The sequence below is a fragment of the Rhamphochromis longiceps genome, linkage group LG7 (genome assembly GCF_057381845.1).
Source record: "Rhamphochromis longiceps isolate RC_006_pf linkage group LG7, R_longiceps_female_GT1.1, whole genome shotgun sequence".
Classification (NCBI taxonomy): domain Eukaryota; kingdom Metazoa; phylum Chordata; class Actinopteri; order Cichliformes; family Cichlidae; genus Rhamphochromis; species Rhamphochromis longiceps.
The window spans coordinates 45,836,478-45,855,504 of NC_140563.1; the positions used below are offsets into that span (position 1 = coordinate 45,836,478).

At 38.1% G+C, this 19,027-nt stretch overlaps 1 protein-coding gene across 3 annotated transcripts in view; it reads left to right on the forward strand.

Annotated features, from left to right (window-relative positions):
- pdlim5b (PDZ and LIM domain 5b) overlaps window positions 1-19,027 on the forward strand; it is a 35,974-nt gene that overhangs the window by 2,334 nt on the left and 14,613 nt on the right. For all 3 annotated transcript variants that reach the window (XM_085413890.1, XM_085413891.1, XM_085413889.1), the window contains exons 2-3: window positions 1,775-1,880; window positions 11,726-11,877. In XM_085413890.1, the coding sequence (XP_085270016.1) occupies window positions 1,782-1,880; window positions 11,726-11,877 (251 nt within the window). In that variant the 5' untranslated portion in view covers window positions 1,775-1,781. The remainder of the gene's footprint in view (window positions 1-1,774; window positions 1,881-11,725; window positions 11,878-19,027) is intronic.

Sequence of the window (19,027 nt, forward strand, 5' to 3'; positions counted from 1 at the left end):
TCATGTAAAAATGTAGCCTAATGTTTTGTAAAAACACAACCCAGTCATATATTTTAGAAGAAAAATTACATTTAGAATGGCGTTAAAAGAGGTTAAAATGCCGTTTTTTCTTTCAAGTCACCCTGTTTACCTCATGGAGGTTTTGTGACAGCTTGCCTTACCTGTCCTAAATACTGCACACTACTGCTGTGTGTGTGCTTTGTGCTATTCAGGTGTTCACCTTCTCCATATCACTTTCACACATGATTTTAAGGCTCCCACCCCTCCCAAAGGTCTTTTGTGTCCTCTTCTTTTAAGGGCTCGTTCCCCTCTGGGCGTGATGATGAGATGATGTGCGCAGGCCAACACTCTGATCTGATTTATGTCTAGTACAACTAACCAGGTGACGGGTTCTAACAGGTGCTGCTTTGGCCCTTAGGGAACTTGTAATGGTAGCATGAATTATGACACCAAAAAGGCATAGCTCTGGGATGACAAGGCATTATTATTCATGAAATACCCATTGGGGAAAAAATGCAAAAAATGTGAGAATATATATTTTTTTATGCCTCTTTTTCACACCAGGCAATGAAATTGTACACAGTACGAGTTACATTCTCTGATGTGTTTCAGCTGCCAGGTTATGTCCTTAAAGGGAAATCTTCTCCATGAAAACCAGTAATAAAAGAGAAAGTTATTCAAGTACAAAGAATGGTTACGGATCTCATGTCAGACCCTTAGTTGGTTAGAAAACCGTAGCTTTTTGGGTTTAGATGTTTTTGAAGTTATTTGCTAAAAAATGTGCTTCCATATTTCATTTTCTTGTAATTAAAACATACAGTGTGTGACATATAATGGTTGTGGGTTAGGCTTTAATGCCATATTTTTGTGTCAGCCTGTTGGCTCGGGTAGAGATTAAATGTTTCTTACATGATTTGTGGTTTTTCAGACTTGCCCGATCTGACAGGCACAGTGACAGATTCACTGCTGTTGACAGAGTTGCAGTGATTTTGTCTCTCTCACACACACACACACACACACACACACACACACACACACACACACACACGCTAGAAAAGCATATTTTGCAAACATTCCAGTTTCCTCAAAAATCAGTCTAATGAATTTTATGAAGCGCTAAATCGTAACATGTCACTGGATTTAACCTCAGTCTCACTTCCAATAAATGTTTGCCGCTTCAGTCTTTTAGGGGAAAAGGAATGCATGACAGGCAGGGCTTAAACCAGTGAAACTTAATAGTGCGTGAACTACATTACTTGCACCAAGTAAGTTTTGCTCAATTAAGTCCTACTTTCTTACTAATTTCCATGTACAAAATTCACATAAAATAGCACATTTGGCCCAAACGGTGATGTAGGTTGTGTCTCATTTAGCCAAAAAGGATGGCGGTGCAAAAAAGAAAATCAAACTGTTGCCAGTGAATTGAAGCTGATCTCTAACAAGTCTCTGGCAGTGCAGGGTATGCCTTTTATTAACTCCCTTCGCAGGCTTAGTACACTCATTCTGTTACACACCACACTTGGGATTAAAACAAGTTTTTAGCAAGATGTGAATGCAGATGGGGTATTTCATCCCTCATCTGTCGATCCTTACAGCCCTAAACCCCAGGAATGAAAAATTTGACCAGTCTTTCTATTAGAAAAAGAGTGGTGCATTTATAAAAATGCTTCTTTGTTGGATCATGTGTAGATGAAAGTGTGATTATAATATAACAGCCCCAAAGTGAAGCTTCAGAATATTGATTTGAGATTGGTATGTGTTGTTCTGTTTCTAGGTACATCATGAACACCAACTACAATGTCACCCTGGATGGCCCCGCCCCTTGGGGCTTCAGACTGCAGGGAGGGAAGGACTTCTGTCTGCCCCTCACCATCTCACGGGTGAGTGGGACACACACACACACACACACACACACACACACACACACACACACAAGTTATGCATGCTTCACTTCATGACAGTCACTTCAGAGGAATGCTGGTCATTCCTATTATGCCATTTGCCTTGTCACTGACAAAAGTGTGTGTGTCATTTGTCTCATATGTGACACTCAGTGCTGCATTTAGACACTTTTGTTAACACTTCATGCCCCTGTCACTCTATCTCCAATGACCTTTACATGCATCACAGCAAGGTCATGGCTATTGTGAAAATAATGTGACGGGACATTATTTTCACAACATTTGTCAATTGGAAAAAGTCCCTTGAACCTCACGTGGTTGCTCTGGAAAGATTTGGGGGACGCGGCGTATAGGTGTTAACGGCTGATGAGCGATAGTGCTAAGTGTGCTGACCTTTGCTGACCGTCTGCTGTGGACACATAAGAACCTGTCTTCAAATGTCTTAACTGAGTGAAACTCTAGAAAGCCACAATGGATCTGTAATAACTATTTAGGACTCGAAGTCACATAAATTCAGAAGTTGAGTGGCCGTATCCTTTCAAGTCCTGAGCTGGCTGATGGATGGCCCGCTGTTTAAAAAGTATGATTGTTTATGAGGTCTGGGCCTCAGCCTACACACAGACATACTGTTTAGGTACACAGTGTGAGAGGATTGTGTGCAAATTGCTGTGGTTGCTGCAAAAATTAAAGGAAGCCTTCAGTGCAGCTCACTGTTTGCAAAGTCAGAATCTATTTCTTCCCAAGGACATCTGAGTTGTCTTTATTATAGTAGCCTTTGCTGTTGTAAAGTAGGATGATAAGGAAGCAACTTGTCCTCTGTGTTTTGAGTGCAGCTGTGCTTCTGTGGGCAGTATCATTTAGTTCCCACTATATCCTGTTTTGAAACTGTAATCTCAACTCTATGACAAAGGTCAGTCACTTTGTTTATTTGTTAGTGGCAGGATCAGTTACAGAACTTTGAATATCATGTGAGGAGAGAAATTACTTTTCTTCTGTGTTTGACAATGTAACTCTGAGAGCATTTAAAAGGCCAGCATAGCTTCCCCGTCTATTTTTAGGTTTTGCAGCTATGATAATAACGGCATGCAGGACATAACGGCGTTGTTGTCAGCAAACCTTCTTGTCATCACATCTTATAGTACAAAACGCATCCACACAATAGCATTTTTCTGTCTATCTGCCGGAGAAGCGCCCGATAAGACATCGTGAACGCTTCCTGACCATCCAGCGTAGATGTCAGTGAAACTGTTGGGAAGACAACGTTGGAGAAACGTGAACATTCACACTAGAGCACGTTTGCTGTCGCATTTTATTTGTAGTGTGAACAAGCAGACAAAAAAACGGATTTGATCCAAAAATCGGAATTGAGCATTAAGACCTGCAGTGTGAATGTACCCTTAGTGTCATTCCTGTGACACATTTTTGTCCCACCACATGACCAGTGAATGGCTTAGATTCTTTTTTTGTTATTTTTAAGGCACCAGGAATAAGCTTAATCCTCTTCTTTGATTATCTTAGTCAGAATCTTGTGGTCACAAATGGCACTGCCTATAAATGATTGTGTGTACGGTAGTAGAGCGGTATGCCATCCGTAAAATTGTCAGAGCTATCAGCTCAGTTTCCAGGTTAGTAAAGGTCACTGTTAAGTTGGTAGGCAGTACATATGTTGAAACATCTGCCAACAGTTTAATCATTACTTCAGTTCCTTCATTAGATGAGTGATGAGAAAATTGCGTTGACCTTGAGCTCATTTTAAGGTTCATTACAGATCCACAATGTTAAACAGACTTAATTTGGAGTGAGACTTACTTTGTTGACATCACATTATAGCGTGCATGTATTTTTGCTTGAATGGATGAGATTGCTGTGGAATAATGATGTAATCACTTTACATATGTTTACCATATGCACATAATTCAAAGATTATACAAAGAAAATGAGGGTGGTCACAAGAACACAGCAGCCTGTTGTTCTGATGCCTTTTTGAAATTTTGCTCTTTGAATGAGTGTTGAAAAGATATATGCTCTACATGAACATTTTCTGTTTTTTAAAAAAGGCAGGATTGATGTGCACCTCAGGTGTTAGAAAAATTTGAGTGAGTGGATATGTAATTGTTTACGTAACCTTCCAACAAGGCTGCGCACTGTGAAGAGTGGATCACTTAATACTGTATGGCTGATTTATGGAGCAGGGATCCAGTTGTGCATATTACTTGTGTGCGTGTCTCTGTTTCTCCATCCATGGCAGTCTGTGTTTGTTCACTTTTTAGGCATATCTTCACAGGCTTTTGAATCTTTAAAAGACAGAAGAAAAGTGCAATTATATCATTACAGTCTAAATGTGTTGAGTCACCACTCATTGCTTTATTCTTTGCTTCCAAGGACCCAGACTTTTTTGTATTTTTTTTTTTCAAAGTAGTCTTGATCAATAGTTCTTCAGGCTTTCTGAAGGTTTTTCAAAGGTTTCCTTTGGACATTGGCTGCTTTTTCACCCATTTTCAACTCAGTCCTTGTATCTAAACATTTTTACAGGAATATTTGGGGTTTTTTCCCAATTTGTTGAACCACTTAACACTGACCTATGGAGTGAGGAGTGAATTAATCTTGTGTCTACATATAACAGGCAACTTGGCAGTGCATTTTAAATTGTATCTTTGGGTACTTTATTGCTAGCATCCAGATCATCGGTGTATATACGAAGAGATCTGGAGAGAGGTACAACAGTTAGTGTCTACAGCCATCTGTAAAACACAGTGGAAGTACACATTTTGATCCACAGTGTAATACCATCTGGAAAACATTTGATTGGCAATGGCTTCATTCTTCAGCACGACAAGGATCCCAAACACACTACCAGTGCAGTGAAAGCACACCTGGATAGACAAACACACAGTGGAACACTATCAGTCATTGACTGGCTTCCTCAGTGTGGGATCATCCTGACAGAGAACGGAACGTAAGGCAGCCAATATCCAAAGAAGAGCTTTGAATGTCCTTCAAGAAGCCTGGAGAGCTATTCCTGAAGACTACTTAAAGACATGACAAGGAAGCTTGACTAAGTGAGTTCAGGCTGTGTTGAAGAATATATGACTTTCAAGCTTATTAGAACAATCTCAAATTTTTGCCTCTTATTGTATATTCATGTATGTTTATGTGTGTTTCAATACATTGCTGCACTTATTTCTCATTTTCCTAACAGAATATAAAAAAACAGGAAGGTTGACTCAAGACTTTTGCACAGTACTGTAATTCTGTTACGCATGTCTGCATCTATCATGCCTGCTTGCTGGGTCATTTGAGGGTCACCACAATGATTTTTTTTTTTTCCCCTTTCTTTTTCCTTTCTTTCCCCCCTGACCCCTCACTTCCTCCTCTTGTTTTGCATGTTTTTTGTTATTGTTGTTTTAGTGGGTTGTGATGCTTTAAGGGAAAATAATAGAAACTCATTTTGGCCCTGTGTTTACTTTGAGCGTTTCCACCCCAGCCAAGAGTACGTGTATTGTCAAGCACCACTGGCATATCACATTTATGTTTTTGTTATGGTAATGCTACTTTGACACTGAAAGGAGCAGAATCTGATGGCGTAGTATATCTGGGCAAAAACTTCAACACAGTAGGTACATTTTACAGTTTGTGCATTCACGTTAGGGAGGGGAAGTTTTCTTATGGTATGATAATACTGTTCATGTATTAATAGAAAACTCCCCATCGAGTAATATATGAACGTTCGTGTTTTGAGTCTTCAGTAAGAAACTGTGAAACTATTGCTCTTTTTGCAAGTATTGTGAATATTTTTGGTTTCCAGCACCCTTCACTGCGCTCTTTAATTTAACTTTAAACATGTTCTTCACTCGCCAAACATTCCTCTTCACAAACATTTTTCTTAGCCACTTTAAAAATCCAGTGTTTCAAAGGCTAACCAAAACTGCAGTTTAACTGCATCATACTTGTCACACCTCTATAAAACATTGTGAAATGGTGAGCATAAGCTCCAGTGACAAAGAGCTGCTTAAAATGTTTTCTCTGGAGTCAAAAGAAGAAACATTTCTCAACTAAAATGCAGGTGGTTCAGAAAAGACACTTATTTGAGGGTGTTGTATTATTTTTGGCCACATAAGGATCAACTTTAGATATTGTTCTCAAAATGTTCATGTGAACTTGTCATGGCATATTTACAGCAACTGTTGAAGTCCAAGTAACAGGAAAAAAAACAATTCTCCTGGTTGCATAGTATGCAACCAGGAGAATTGTTTTTTTTTTTTTTGTTATTGCTACACAGTATTTGAATCTTGTTAAGCTCTTTGGATAAAGGATATTCTTGCTGTCTGACTATAAGCCATAATTTATGGCTCAGCCCAGGCCCAGAAAACATAAAAGCAAGCATTTCAGGAAACCATTGAGACCGATAGCTTGTGGCCTTTGTTGCAAAGCACTAAACATTGTTTTGCATTTTTTCTTTGTATAAAATCTCTTGAGCTTTATTACATAGAAACTAAAATGTAGAAAGCAATTAAATCTACCCAATATCGCTCAGTTTCATGATAAATACATGAACCTAAATGCTACAAAGTTCTTTTAACATTATGTGCTATATGCTGTTGTGTTTTCTGTCAGTCCTATTCCAGTGAATGTGAAATCTCTATAATGCCTTGGGGGAATTTCTTCATATTTGGAACTAGTTTCTACTTGAACTTGAAGTTAAATCAGAATTTCGCAGTCAAACCATTTTTCTTGGCCGTCCTTGAAACTTTTATACACTAAAATGCTGAACAGTAAACTGGTAACGTTTTAAAAAGTCCAAGCTTAACTTGCACTGTGGTATTATAGCTCATGCAAAACCACATTTCCTGCCATTACTCAATGTTATGATTCAGCAACAGAGAAGCAGATTGTGACCATATTTCACATTTATTTGGATACTTAATGGGTGACACGAGTCTTTGGTCCCCACATATATACATATAACTGCAAGGTCTTAATTCTGGTTTAAACAGTCTTTCAATATGTGCCTGTTCAGGTTACATATGGGTTTGTTGGAAACCGTTATTTGTAGTATGTGTTTGATCTCTCCGGTGTCTGTCTTGAGTTGTATTGCGAGCATCTGCTTCCAGTCTCCCTAACGTTACATGGCAAAGCTATAAAGGATAACTAAGCTGTCACTTGATTTTGATTTAGATCACTCACACTTTTTTGGATAAAGTATATTTAAAAGTAAATCTACTTCTTTGATTTGACTTGCCAGTTTCCATGAACTAGAATAAGCACATATGCAATAAATGTATTGAAATGTTAGGTGACTACACATTTTTAATTTTAATTTTATTTTTTTGCCAATTCTGCCATTAATGCGTTAATGTAGCAGAGCAGTAGGTAAAAACTGAAAATGACCGTGCCACTTAGTTCAATAAAAGTCCAAAAAAATCCCCTTTTTATTAATTCATGTAAGAGTTGCACAAATCATAGATAAAGGTAGAAACGGGCACTTGGCTTAATCCTCACCATGTCTAAAAGCCTTTTCATATCATCTGGCTCAGCAGTGTTAGTCAGCCGGGTTTGTTTTTGACCTGACTGGAGAGCATTCAGTATTCAGTGCAGGGTTGGTACTGCTTTGTGTGTTTTGTTTGCGTTGCCATGGCGATTTGACTAAGACCTCCTTGTAGGTCTGCTTGGCATCTCGTGCTTTCTAGCAGCCAGACTGATGCAGAGCGAGACCGGGGTCAAACCATGACAACCGCTTTCTACCTCTGTTCAAGTGCCCTTAATTGGGATGTTTGGCTTAAAGGAGAAAGAGTAGCTACAATGTGGTCCCCTCCCAATGTATGCTTCCTCTCCAATGATGCATACTCTTCCGCTTTACTGTTTGAACAGTTTGTGCAAGGTGTTGCAGGTGTGCCATCTTATTAAAGATGACGTCTTGACAATGAGCTGTACTGTACGTGTTAGTTCAGCAGGTTGCTGCACACTGTGCTGTCAAATAGAAGAGACTGTGCTGTAAATATTTACCTTTTGGGGAGCTTTAAAAGTAAAAAAATTTTATGTGGAATTGTTTTCTATCACTCCTATGGACTGTTAACCTTAGGGCTGTATTGTATTTTTGGCATCTTTTCAAATAAAATCTCAAACATGTATTTAGGCTCTTTAAGGTTTTCTATTTGGTGTTCCCAAATCTACAGAAGGAGGTCGACACACTGTATTATTTGCAGGAAAGAATAACACAGGAGTTTGAAAGCATGCTCGTCTAAGGCCACTTTAATAGTAAGTACCAGTAAGAGGAGGTCAGTTTGCTTCATCATGTGCGTTTGTGATGGTATAATTTTAGGTCTGGTCTTTTCCATATAAGGTACTCTATCTTACACTATCCTATAGAGACGTGACATTCATCTCGCAAGCCTGCCAGCTCTTACCACAAGACACTTCCTCCAACATGACTTCCCAGATGAAAAATGACCGCAACCTTCTTCCTTACTCCATAATTTCCTTAAAGCCAGGAAACTAGACACTGACCAGCCAGGGGGATGATTGCTAACCCCATAAAATTGGAGTGTGATCTTAAATGCGTTGTATTATCATAAACACACCCAGTTTATTCAATTTATTATTGACAGAAGAAGTGCCTTCCTCTTCTTCTAGGAAGAGTTTTGCCTGAACTTAAGAAAAAAAAAAGGTGGTGTAACAATGAAATCATAAATCAGTGGTATAAAAATACAGCATTGAGTTTAGTAAAGAATCCAAGAGTATTAAGACATTTGGCACCAACAGACTCCAGAGAGGGAACGCATGTGTCATAAATTTAGCTGTAAAAACAGAATCTCTTTTTTTTTTTTTTTTTTTTTTTTTTTTTTTTTTCCCCCCACCAAAATAAATCTTATAAATGTGTTTTCTTTGTCTTTGTTTGCATATCACTATATTAAGGATACATTAATAATTGTGAACAATTAAATGTGCACTCAATCTTTTAAAAGAAACTTTTTCCCTTTTTTCTTTGTGTCTCTATTTGATTATGACTTTACAATAGATGAAGACACATGGAAGCAATGGACATTTTGGAAACAGTGTTACTTTTTCTTGACTTCTGTTCCACTTGTGAGGTTTCGTAGGTGTCCTTTTTTGGTTTTGGTTTGTTTGAATATAGAGTTCTTAAAATGCTTTTTGTACCAGGAATGAATTTGGCGATCCCTGCACTAATCTGCCATGTATTGGTGAATTTAACTGCAGGCAGGATGTAGTAGTGCTGGAGTTAATACATGTTTAGTTGTAGTGTGGAACAACCAGTTATTATCAGTAACTCCACAGCAGTAAAATCACCAGTGTGGGAGGACCGCTGTAGCGCCACAGTCACACCATTATGCGGCTGGAATCCCATTCATGTAAACAAAGTTGGGAAAAGATGTCATTAACTTGGAAAGCACCAAATTTTTCAGATTTTTTTTACTCCAAGTTATGCTGTGTGAAACCCTTTTGGATGATTTTATAGCAACATTTGAAAAGAGGTTTTTGATTCCACACATTATGTAATATGGCCTGGATAATTGGATTTGGCGTAACACTTTGCTAAAACATGTTGATCTTTTGAGAGAACTGGAGAAGCACAGCCAAAGTTCCTGTTCATTACTTATCTCCGTTCCATCACGAGTGTCTCAGGCCTCTCCATTTATATTTATAGACCACACATGCCAGGGATTCTTACTGTGACGCCTATTTGTTTCGTGGCCACATGGGAAAGACGGTGTTTGAGTGAAGGTTATCTCTCTGCTCTCTACAGACTAAAGCCCATCCGACAACGCATTTCTTTTTCTCAGAATATTACAAGAGCCTGTTTCTTCTTGTCTTGAGGTGCTGCATTTCTGAGAGCTTTCCATGTAAAGAGCAGTAGCAATCGCATCCTTACAAGGAGAGAACTTCCGATCTTGTTTTCCACCCTTTCTCTCTGCCTGACACTCACAGGCACAGGAAAAAAGAGACTCTGTTTAGTGGAGAGCAATGTCTCACGGTTGTGTGCATTCACAACCCCTCAGCAGCTCTTTGCTGTTGGCCTCCGGAGCTGTGCAGCAGATTTAGACATAGCTGGCAGATGTCAGTAATCTCTGAACAGTGCTTACATCACTTTTATTGCCCCGAAGAGCTACAAGTTACTTTGCTGAAAGTAAATGTGTCACGGGAGACTCAGAGGCACACCTGCCATCATTTACGTAGTCTGGTCTGTGTCATACATTGAGTCAGTTGAAGCTATGATTGTGTTGTGGCTAGTGTAGTGAGCGCTCTGCCTTTTGTTAGTCGTACTTCGCATGTGACAGCGCTATAGTTTTTCCTGGACGCTGGTATGGGTAGATCCATCTAAGCTGGGCATTTGACACTTCCTGCTATTGAACTAGTGGGAAACATGAGGAATGCACAGCTCCAGAGAAATGTGTCGGTCAATTCAAACCACTGTTGTCATTTCCTCATTCTTTCTGCCCCCCTCTTTCCCACTGTTTCCCCCTCCTTTTGTTACTATGAGAGCTCACACAATGGCACTTTCATTACGTTCAACTGGCTGCTTTTAGTGTTACTGATAACCTAAAGGTATTATCTAGCAGTGGTGAAAGTAAACACCTTGTTTGTCTTTTTCCCTTTTAAATCAGCTTTAAAATGATTAACTTAAAAGAGAACTTGATGTTGAGAGATGAAAAACACGTGCATTTGGATACATGTAAATTTTATAGGTTAATACGGAGTTTTATGTACAAAGCTGGTACATTTCATTCAATAATCCACTGAATCGATCGACAAAATCCCTTCCTCAGGCTTCACACCCTCTTCGCTTGCATGTGCTGACACTTTCTGAGTTTTGCTCTTTCACAACATTAAGAGACCTTAGCAAGGCCAGCACAGGATGAGTACGCAGAATCCCTTTTCTGCCTAAACATGGCTGTACAGGTTTTGAGTGTGTTAAGAGTGTGCTGAGTGATTGATGAAGTGTACCCGCCCTTCTAATCACTGATCAGTCACCGCACCAGTCATGTCGTCATCATCATGTTTTTTTGTTTTGTTTTTTTCAATGTTGATTCCAAAAAAGTCCAGCATGATAGCAAGGGATAGAAAACCTAATAAAACTCAATTTAAATAAAAATAAGTGGATACTACATAAACAGCAGTAGCTGTGTTACACAGCAGGTAAACACGCGGATTGTGTGATGCACCCACAATTTTAATGAATGGAAGGTTGAATCAAGCCAAGAAGTGGAACCAAATAAAATTAACTTCTACAAGAGAGAACACAATCTGTGCATCAGCACCTTTTACCATCACAATAACAAATTACGCAAAAGGGAGAAAAAAAGCCTGGAGGGGCTCCAGGAATGCTTCTGGAAGTCCCTGCCTGACCAGGCGGGGACTTTTATTTTTATTTTTTAATTTTTTTTTTATTATTTTTGTTTTTTTTAATGATTAAAATGAAAACTTTCAAACCATATGGTTTTGATTTGTGGTCATTTGTCATTTGGTCATGTGAGTCATCTTTGTGGGAAAGTTTTGGCTTTTTTATGGGCAGATGGTTTTGGGTAGATTTAGAGTCCTCTCGCTGATGTTGTGATGTTGATGCTGTGAGGAGAATAAGATGACTATCTTATCTGACAACGGTTACATAAGACAGGAAGTGGAAAGGAATTCACAATAGTTAGTGATTACAAGGGGAAAAAATGAGCACAGTATACATGCATCATAATTACTGGTTAACATTCTTTCGCAGAGTTGTTTAAACTTAAATGCTATGTGAATAGCATTAATTTGAGTGCATAATGATCATACTTTTCTTACTGGTATTTTTTTTTTCTGCGTCTTTGCAGCTGACTGATGGAGGCAAGGCCACCAAAGCCAAGATGAGTGTTGGAGACATCATTCTGTCAATTAATGGGATTTCCACAGACAGCATGAATCACCTCGAGGCCCAGAACAAGATTAAGGCCTGCACAGGCAATCTCAGCCTCACTCTACAGAGGTAACTGCATGAAAATCACATCACTCACACATCTTGGGACTTCTTCAGGACAACCTATGAATTTCACTTACTTATGTGACTAGACAGACTTCCCTGGGACTCCTGTCAACATTTAGATTTTTATTAATATGCTGTTATAGCTGGTTTAACACAGCTTCAAAAGCACTATGAAGTGATTTTTCCTACTTGTGTGTATTGAAGCAAATTAAAAGTATTTTGACAAAAGTTATAGTAAATATTTTAAGGTACTTTTTGTAGGACAGAAAGGCTGACAACTGCAAGAAGCAGCTTGATTTTTAGAACTTTACTTTATTTGTGCTTTATTTAATTAGACATTTTTATTATTCAAAGCAGATGAAGTCTTGCTGTGCTAATTAAAACAGTTCAGTGTTTTTGCATTGAGCTGCAGTAAAATCAGTGGAAACTGGTTTTATTGGCATAATATTTTATTATATTTTTTATTTTAATCATGTAAAAGCCTTATTTATAGTCAACTATAGCATATAATAAATCATTTTATAGACTAACTTGACCTTGAATGCATTGGTATAAACATAAAATAATATACCTAAATAAATAATAATCAGTAATAAAAAAAAGTATTGTTTTATGGCTGGTTCATTACAGAAAAGTTTGTAAACAATAGTCTACAGATGTTTTTTTTTTTTTTTTTTTTTTTTTTTTTCTGGCTGGTGTAACGTGTGGCACCAAATCTGCAGGAGGCATCCAGCTTTGTATCTGATCATGCTGAGTTCATCAACTGTTTTTCCACTAATTTCATTAGGAAAGTATAAAATTCTGAGACCCACGAGGATATAAAAGTGTGGTGTTAGTGTTTGTTTTGTTTGCTTTTTTTACCAATATTTTTATTGATTTGTCTCATAAGCTAACAAAAGAAACAGATGAAAACAATATGATCCACAAACTGATAGTTTCCATTCCACACATGGCAAAACACATGACGGTGAAAAAGAAATGCTTAAAAATCACTTAAAAAGCAGCTTTCACGTAGTTCAAAAAGAGTCCAATAATCTTTGAAAACTTCAATTTTTTTTGACATTGAGCAACTATTTTCTTTCTTTTTTCCCTCCATATACTTCTTCATTTCTAATGGGTTATCAGTCAGAATGCATGCTGAGGCAGGACGGACACACTATAGACACATTTCCCTGCACAACACATGTTAATCATCCTCTGTTCTCATAGCTGAGAGCAAACAAGCCTAACTCTATGGGAAAACACCCATAAACACACATTTGGAGTAGAAATGTACTGATGTTTAGAGGAATAAACTTATAAATAGAGAAAAATGTGGCTTTTCTGCCAAATGCTTGGCAACCATATCGCCACATCAGTGAGAAAAAGTGGCCTCTATCAGTTTCCTGACTGAACAGTCAAATTTGCTGTTTATCTTAATGGGAGCCATTCAGTTAATCTTCTGGAAGAGGAATGGAGTTGACCAGGGAAAGAATAGAATCCCAGGTTTTATGAAACTACTATGCTAATATAGAAGTGTAGGAACAGCATTAAAATCAATTTGAATTGTTGTAAATATCTCAATGTACTTATTGAACACAGAATTGCATTTAAAATATACAACACAATTTAATGTAGATAAGTACATTTATTGTAATGATCAAGATATTGGTAAATATATTAGATATCAGCAGATATTTTTGCATCCAGTTTGTGATACAGTAGGGAAAAAGAGGAGGGATTAAAATTAGCAATAGTGAAACTCTGTACTATTTTTATTGGCGAGTCTTTTGTCTGAATGAGATGAAGTGGTGAATCTAACAGTGCATACGAATCCAGCGAAGAGCGACTTTACTGTCACATAAACAAAGAGAGCCAAAGCAAGCACGCACACTTTCCAAACTATAAAATTTGTTGACAGAAAACTTAAGCCTGGTTTGCTTGTACTGTCATTCCATCACCACATCAAAGGAGAAAGGAGCCTCTGTGCTTTAATTGTGGGAAAACTGTCTGAAAATAACCCTGTCCTGCAGCTGTATGTAATCTAGTGCGGGTAATGGATGCGCAATGAAACATCAAACATTGCCATTTCAGAGTATACGTAAATGCACTCAATAAACAACAAAAGCCTTCCCTTTGCAAATATTACATTACATTACATATGCTGCTTATTACTTATCTTGTTGAGTGACAGAGTATTTGAAATACTCTGTGCTTAAATACATTATTTATAGTGTACAGGGTGCATTATATTGGTTTGTATAAAAACTCTTAAGAATACTACAGTACATAAACCGATTAGTACTTTTATGTTGCTATTTTCTGAAATGCTTCAAACCCAGTGTGCATAACTGACACTTGGTGTGAAGCTTTACAATCTCCAATTATGTGCTACGATTTGATTGACAGTTTTGATCCTTGCTGATAAGACTGTTTGTGCCATAGCAACATTACAAGACTACCAAGAGATGATTAATATGGCAGTTAAAAGATTCCTATATTATGTCACTCTGAAGAATGTGAGCTATGAAAAACAGTTCACATAGAAGATATGTGACCATCCAAATAGCATTATTCATCTGACAACATTTAACAGTGCATTTTCTAGACGGCATATGTGTATTGATTTTCTATCAGGAGTTTGATATGAAAGAATATTATGGTCATTAATATCAAAGTCTAAAAAAATGACACTTTAAGTACGTTTAATCTTGCATGAAAATGGCGGTAAAGTTACTCTGACACGGTGACGCTGCATAGAAAATAGTTTAGTTTCTATTCTGGTAGGAGTGGTCTCTTCTAGGATGACAATGGCTCCCTTCATAAGACACCAGGTGTTACTGAAAGGTTCAGTGACTATGAAAATGATGTCGGTCATATGTTCTGACTGCTTAGAAGCACTCTCAGTCATTTAAAATGCCAAATTCCAGTCATCCAGTAGAATAACACAGACTTCTAAAACCATTGTCAGTGTCTTTTCTGGAAATGTGTAATGGCCCAACATTGTCTTAAGACACTTGTCAGGTATGGCATGCAAACTAATGATGGTGTTTAAAGACGCCAATTCCAAAAAAAGTTGGGATGTAAATGAATATCAGAATGCAGTGATGAATCTTATGAATCTGTATTTTGCTCAAAGTAGAACACAGAAAATGAATGACATATTTAAACTGAGAATATGTAACATTTTTAAGTTTCAAGTTTGAATTTAATGCCATCACAAATGTTGTGACACAACCAAATTTACCACTGTGTAGCATCTCGTCGTCTTTTAAAGGTCTGGAGACCAGTTGCTGGAGTTTTGAGAAAGGAACGTTGTCTCATTCTTGTCTGATAGTCCCGGGTTGTCTTTGTCATATTTTTTTGTTTCATGATGTTTCAATTGGTTTCAGTTGGTGAAAGGTCTGGTTTGCAGGCAGACACCCAGCACCCAAGTTCTTGTCCTACGAAGCCGAGCCATAAAGCCAATAGATGGAATACGTGGTTTAGCACTGTCTTTCTGAAATACGCAAGACCTTCCCTGAACAAGATGTCTGGGAACATGTGATGCTCTAAAACCTGTATATACCTTTCAGTACTGATGGCGCCTTCCCAGATTTACAAACTGCCAACTCCACATGTACTATACGTGCAATAAATAATGAGATTTTTAATCAACAATTTGTATACAGTTTTTTGCTTTTTCATAAAGTTCTGCCGATATATGGCCATCAAATTCAAACCTAACTAGTATATGACCTTTACTGTTACATTTTCTCAGTGGTACATTTTATATCTTTTCTGTTTTGTGAAGAAAATACTGGTTTATGAAATGTAAAAAATCATTTATTGTCCATTCTTCTTTTATTTACACTTAACGGTGTCCCAACCTTTTTGTATAGCTACCAATGTGGAAAAAATAGGTGATCACTGAAGTGAATTTACATAAGGGCCCGGAGGAATTTGAAGTCAAATTGCACGACTTGCTTCTACCACACATACACCGATTTCAATGCATTAATATTATTTTATTGTTGCTAGGTGAGGATAAACATGTTATCATCAGAAAGGAAATGAACCTTGGAAGTGCCCTTCCTATCCTGTTGTTGCGTTATATAGTAAGTCATAACAAATGACTAGGTGAGGGTGAGCTGTCATGGAGTTTCTGGCAAATGGATAAAACCGGTTTTATTTTCCAAGACTGTAGTATGAGAAAAGAAATTTAAGCATCTCTGTTTGCTCATTGTCAGAATGTCATTAATCCGAGTGGAATATATATTATTTAGTTTTGCGGTTTCGTGTTTTGAATTGGAATCACAGCCAGGAAGACTCAGTATAATTATATTTAGTTTGGCTGTTTTTGTGGTGAATCCAGTCGCTTCTATGGTTTAGTTTTACTGGCATGCACATTTACACACAAGACAGCATTTGCTGAAAATGGTCATTTTTAATGACCTCAAAACACTGGCTGTCTAAATGTTTCAGACTGAGATCTTCCACATCATCTTTGTTGATGTGCACAGAGTAAACATGAAGAGTGGGCTTGAGTGAATTTTATCCTTTTTTTTTTTTTTTTTTTTTTTTTTTTTTTTTTGTTCCAGTTTCATGGAAATCTTGTTGCTGACCAGCTAACATTGGCAGCTGTGGAAAGAAGTCTTAGGAAAGTATGATAATTGATGTTTATTTATTGTCACTGAAATATGCAGCACGGTGTAATAAAACACCATTTCCGAAAGCTTGTGGCAGGGTGCACCTGGTTCCAAAACCTCAAAGATAATACAGATCAGCACAGCCAGCCCCCGTGAACCACTCTTTTTGGATTTTCTTTTCCACATTTAACACTAACAGCGTGAGAATCCTTTTGAAAGGTGTTAATTGTGCAACTGCTATATTAATGATCCGATACAGAAAGTTTGCTGCCCAGAAGAACCGATCATTGTGCTTTTGATTGTTTTCAAAAAGTCAAAAGAAACCAATAAATGGGAGGGAGAAAGTAGAAAATTGCAAAAATATCCTCTTCTAACCAGAATCCTATGAATTTGGCATCACTTTTGCTATCATTAGATTTGTATCTGCAGCCTGTGCTTTAGCTGCGGTCTGTGTTTTTAGCTAAACAGTAGTCACCTGCTAGGCTGCTCTGGAGTCTGTCTGCAGACACATCTATATATAGCCAATGTACACCCAACCTGTCTTACGCTGTTTATATCACAGGGAGATACAGAACAATCCAATGCAGTCCAAAGCCCTCACTTACTGCTGGCTTAGTCAGATGTGGTGTGGTGGTTGGAAGAAACGTAAGAAAGGATGAGGGTTTATTAAATTGCTTGGACACTGCTTTCAAAAAATACATTAACTAGAATCTGTTTATTCTGTTGTGGGTTCAGTGATTCATCCTTAAGGAAAATTCATTTTCCAGCATAAATCAACCTGGTCTGGATGTGACTTGGGTTTGCTGAATATAATCAAACTGAAATCTGAATATCTTGTTATGATGCTGTAGTTCACTTTTTTTGCATATTGCAATTTTCTTGCCAAGACAAGCGCACGCGATCAGTGAGTATCACTTTCACGTGTGGAGGAGCTGTAATATTCAGAGTGATGCACGTGCGAATGGTATGAATGTCCTCTATCAATCTAACACACGTGACAGCTGATACGGACAAGAGCGCAGGGTTCTGGCTCGGCAAATATACACACACCGGACGTGCAGAGACAGGAGATTACTATGTTAGTTAGTATCCACGCAACTGACTAGTTACATGCTGATAAGCTTTACCTCAGTGAGCAGCATGTGTGTGTCACCTATTTAAACCTCCGTCCCCACTCTTGTCTGTTGTAACATTCACTATTTCCTCTTCAGAGATGCGCATTCATATTGAAATATGAAGGGGGAGGGCGGATGGACAGACAGGAAAAGCATTGTGCCAAACACATGCCGAGTTTTGCCATTGACCGGATAAGCTGGCTGCATAAAAACACAAATACAAAAAAAATGTTTTTTCCACCACATCCCCTAATGTCTCATATCTGTTGAACTTAGTTGTTTTCTTTCACTTTTTGTTTTTGTTCATCTTCTTTCTTCCATGTCTGACAAAACACATTGTGATTTCCACATCAGCTACAAAGTTCCAACAGTTTTGCACAAGTTAAACATAACAGGGCAGACTTCGTTCAGCAGAGGTTTTGGAATAATGTAACCTTTTGTATGCATGAATTATCCTCAGCCCTATCTTCCCATGTGTCATATCTGAGCTTTAATCAGACAGATGTTGCTATAGATTCTTTCCAACATCAGAAAATGCATGTGAAACGCGTATGGGGAAAATTAACGGCCACTCCTATGTGAGCAGTTTTTCCTCTCCATCAAAAAGTGGGTATGCGGGTCTGCAGGCTGGTAAGGCACATGTCTGTGTTGAGAAAGCTGTGTCTCTCCATCATTCAGTCAAATGCCATATGCCAGACTGTTTCTCTTGGCCCTCAAAGAGACGCAGGCAGAGTGGAAATACGTCACATTGCTTTGCCCTCAGGCTGATTCCTCCTGTTGCCTCCTCATTCTCGTGTTCTGGATCTGTGGGTGTGTTGGTGTGTGACAGAGTGGGCACACTGAGAACTCTATGTTGATGAAAACCATGCTCTGCTTTTTTTCCTCTGAAGAAATCTTTTTGGTGTCTAATTTACAAGTCAACCAGATTTAATATTTATTATTCATCATTTCATTTGGTGCATAATCTAGAATTTTGTGCACATAACACGTAAATCTTTGCCTGTGACACACGATTAGACAAATACTAAAGGTGGAACTATGTCTTCATGAGTATATACAGTAATACAAGTAGTGGTGCTTTGATACAGAAGGAAAACAGTCCAGTAATCTTATATAATATATAAAATAATAGTTAGTTTCCATAAATTATAATGAGAGAATACTTCTCAACAGAAACCAGCTTCATAATGAAAAGTACAACACAGATAGTTGTCACGATACCCTTGACACTCTTAGGTCTGAATATCTAGTTAAACTGAGCTTAACCAACACATACAGCTGGACTTTGAACCTTAAATACACACTTGTGGGCCCGTTGTGTTACGCAGTGTCTGTCTCTTTGTCGTAGGAGAACAAAAGCAGGTCCAGCTAGGATAGCAGAGGGGCTGAGCGGACCAGATGTTCACGGGACCACCCTGTCAAGTGTTTGTT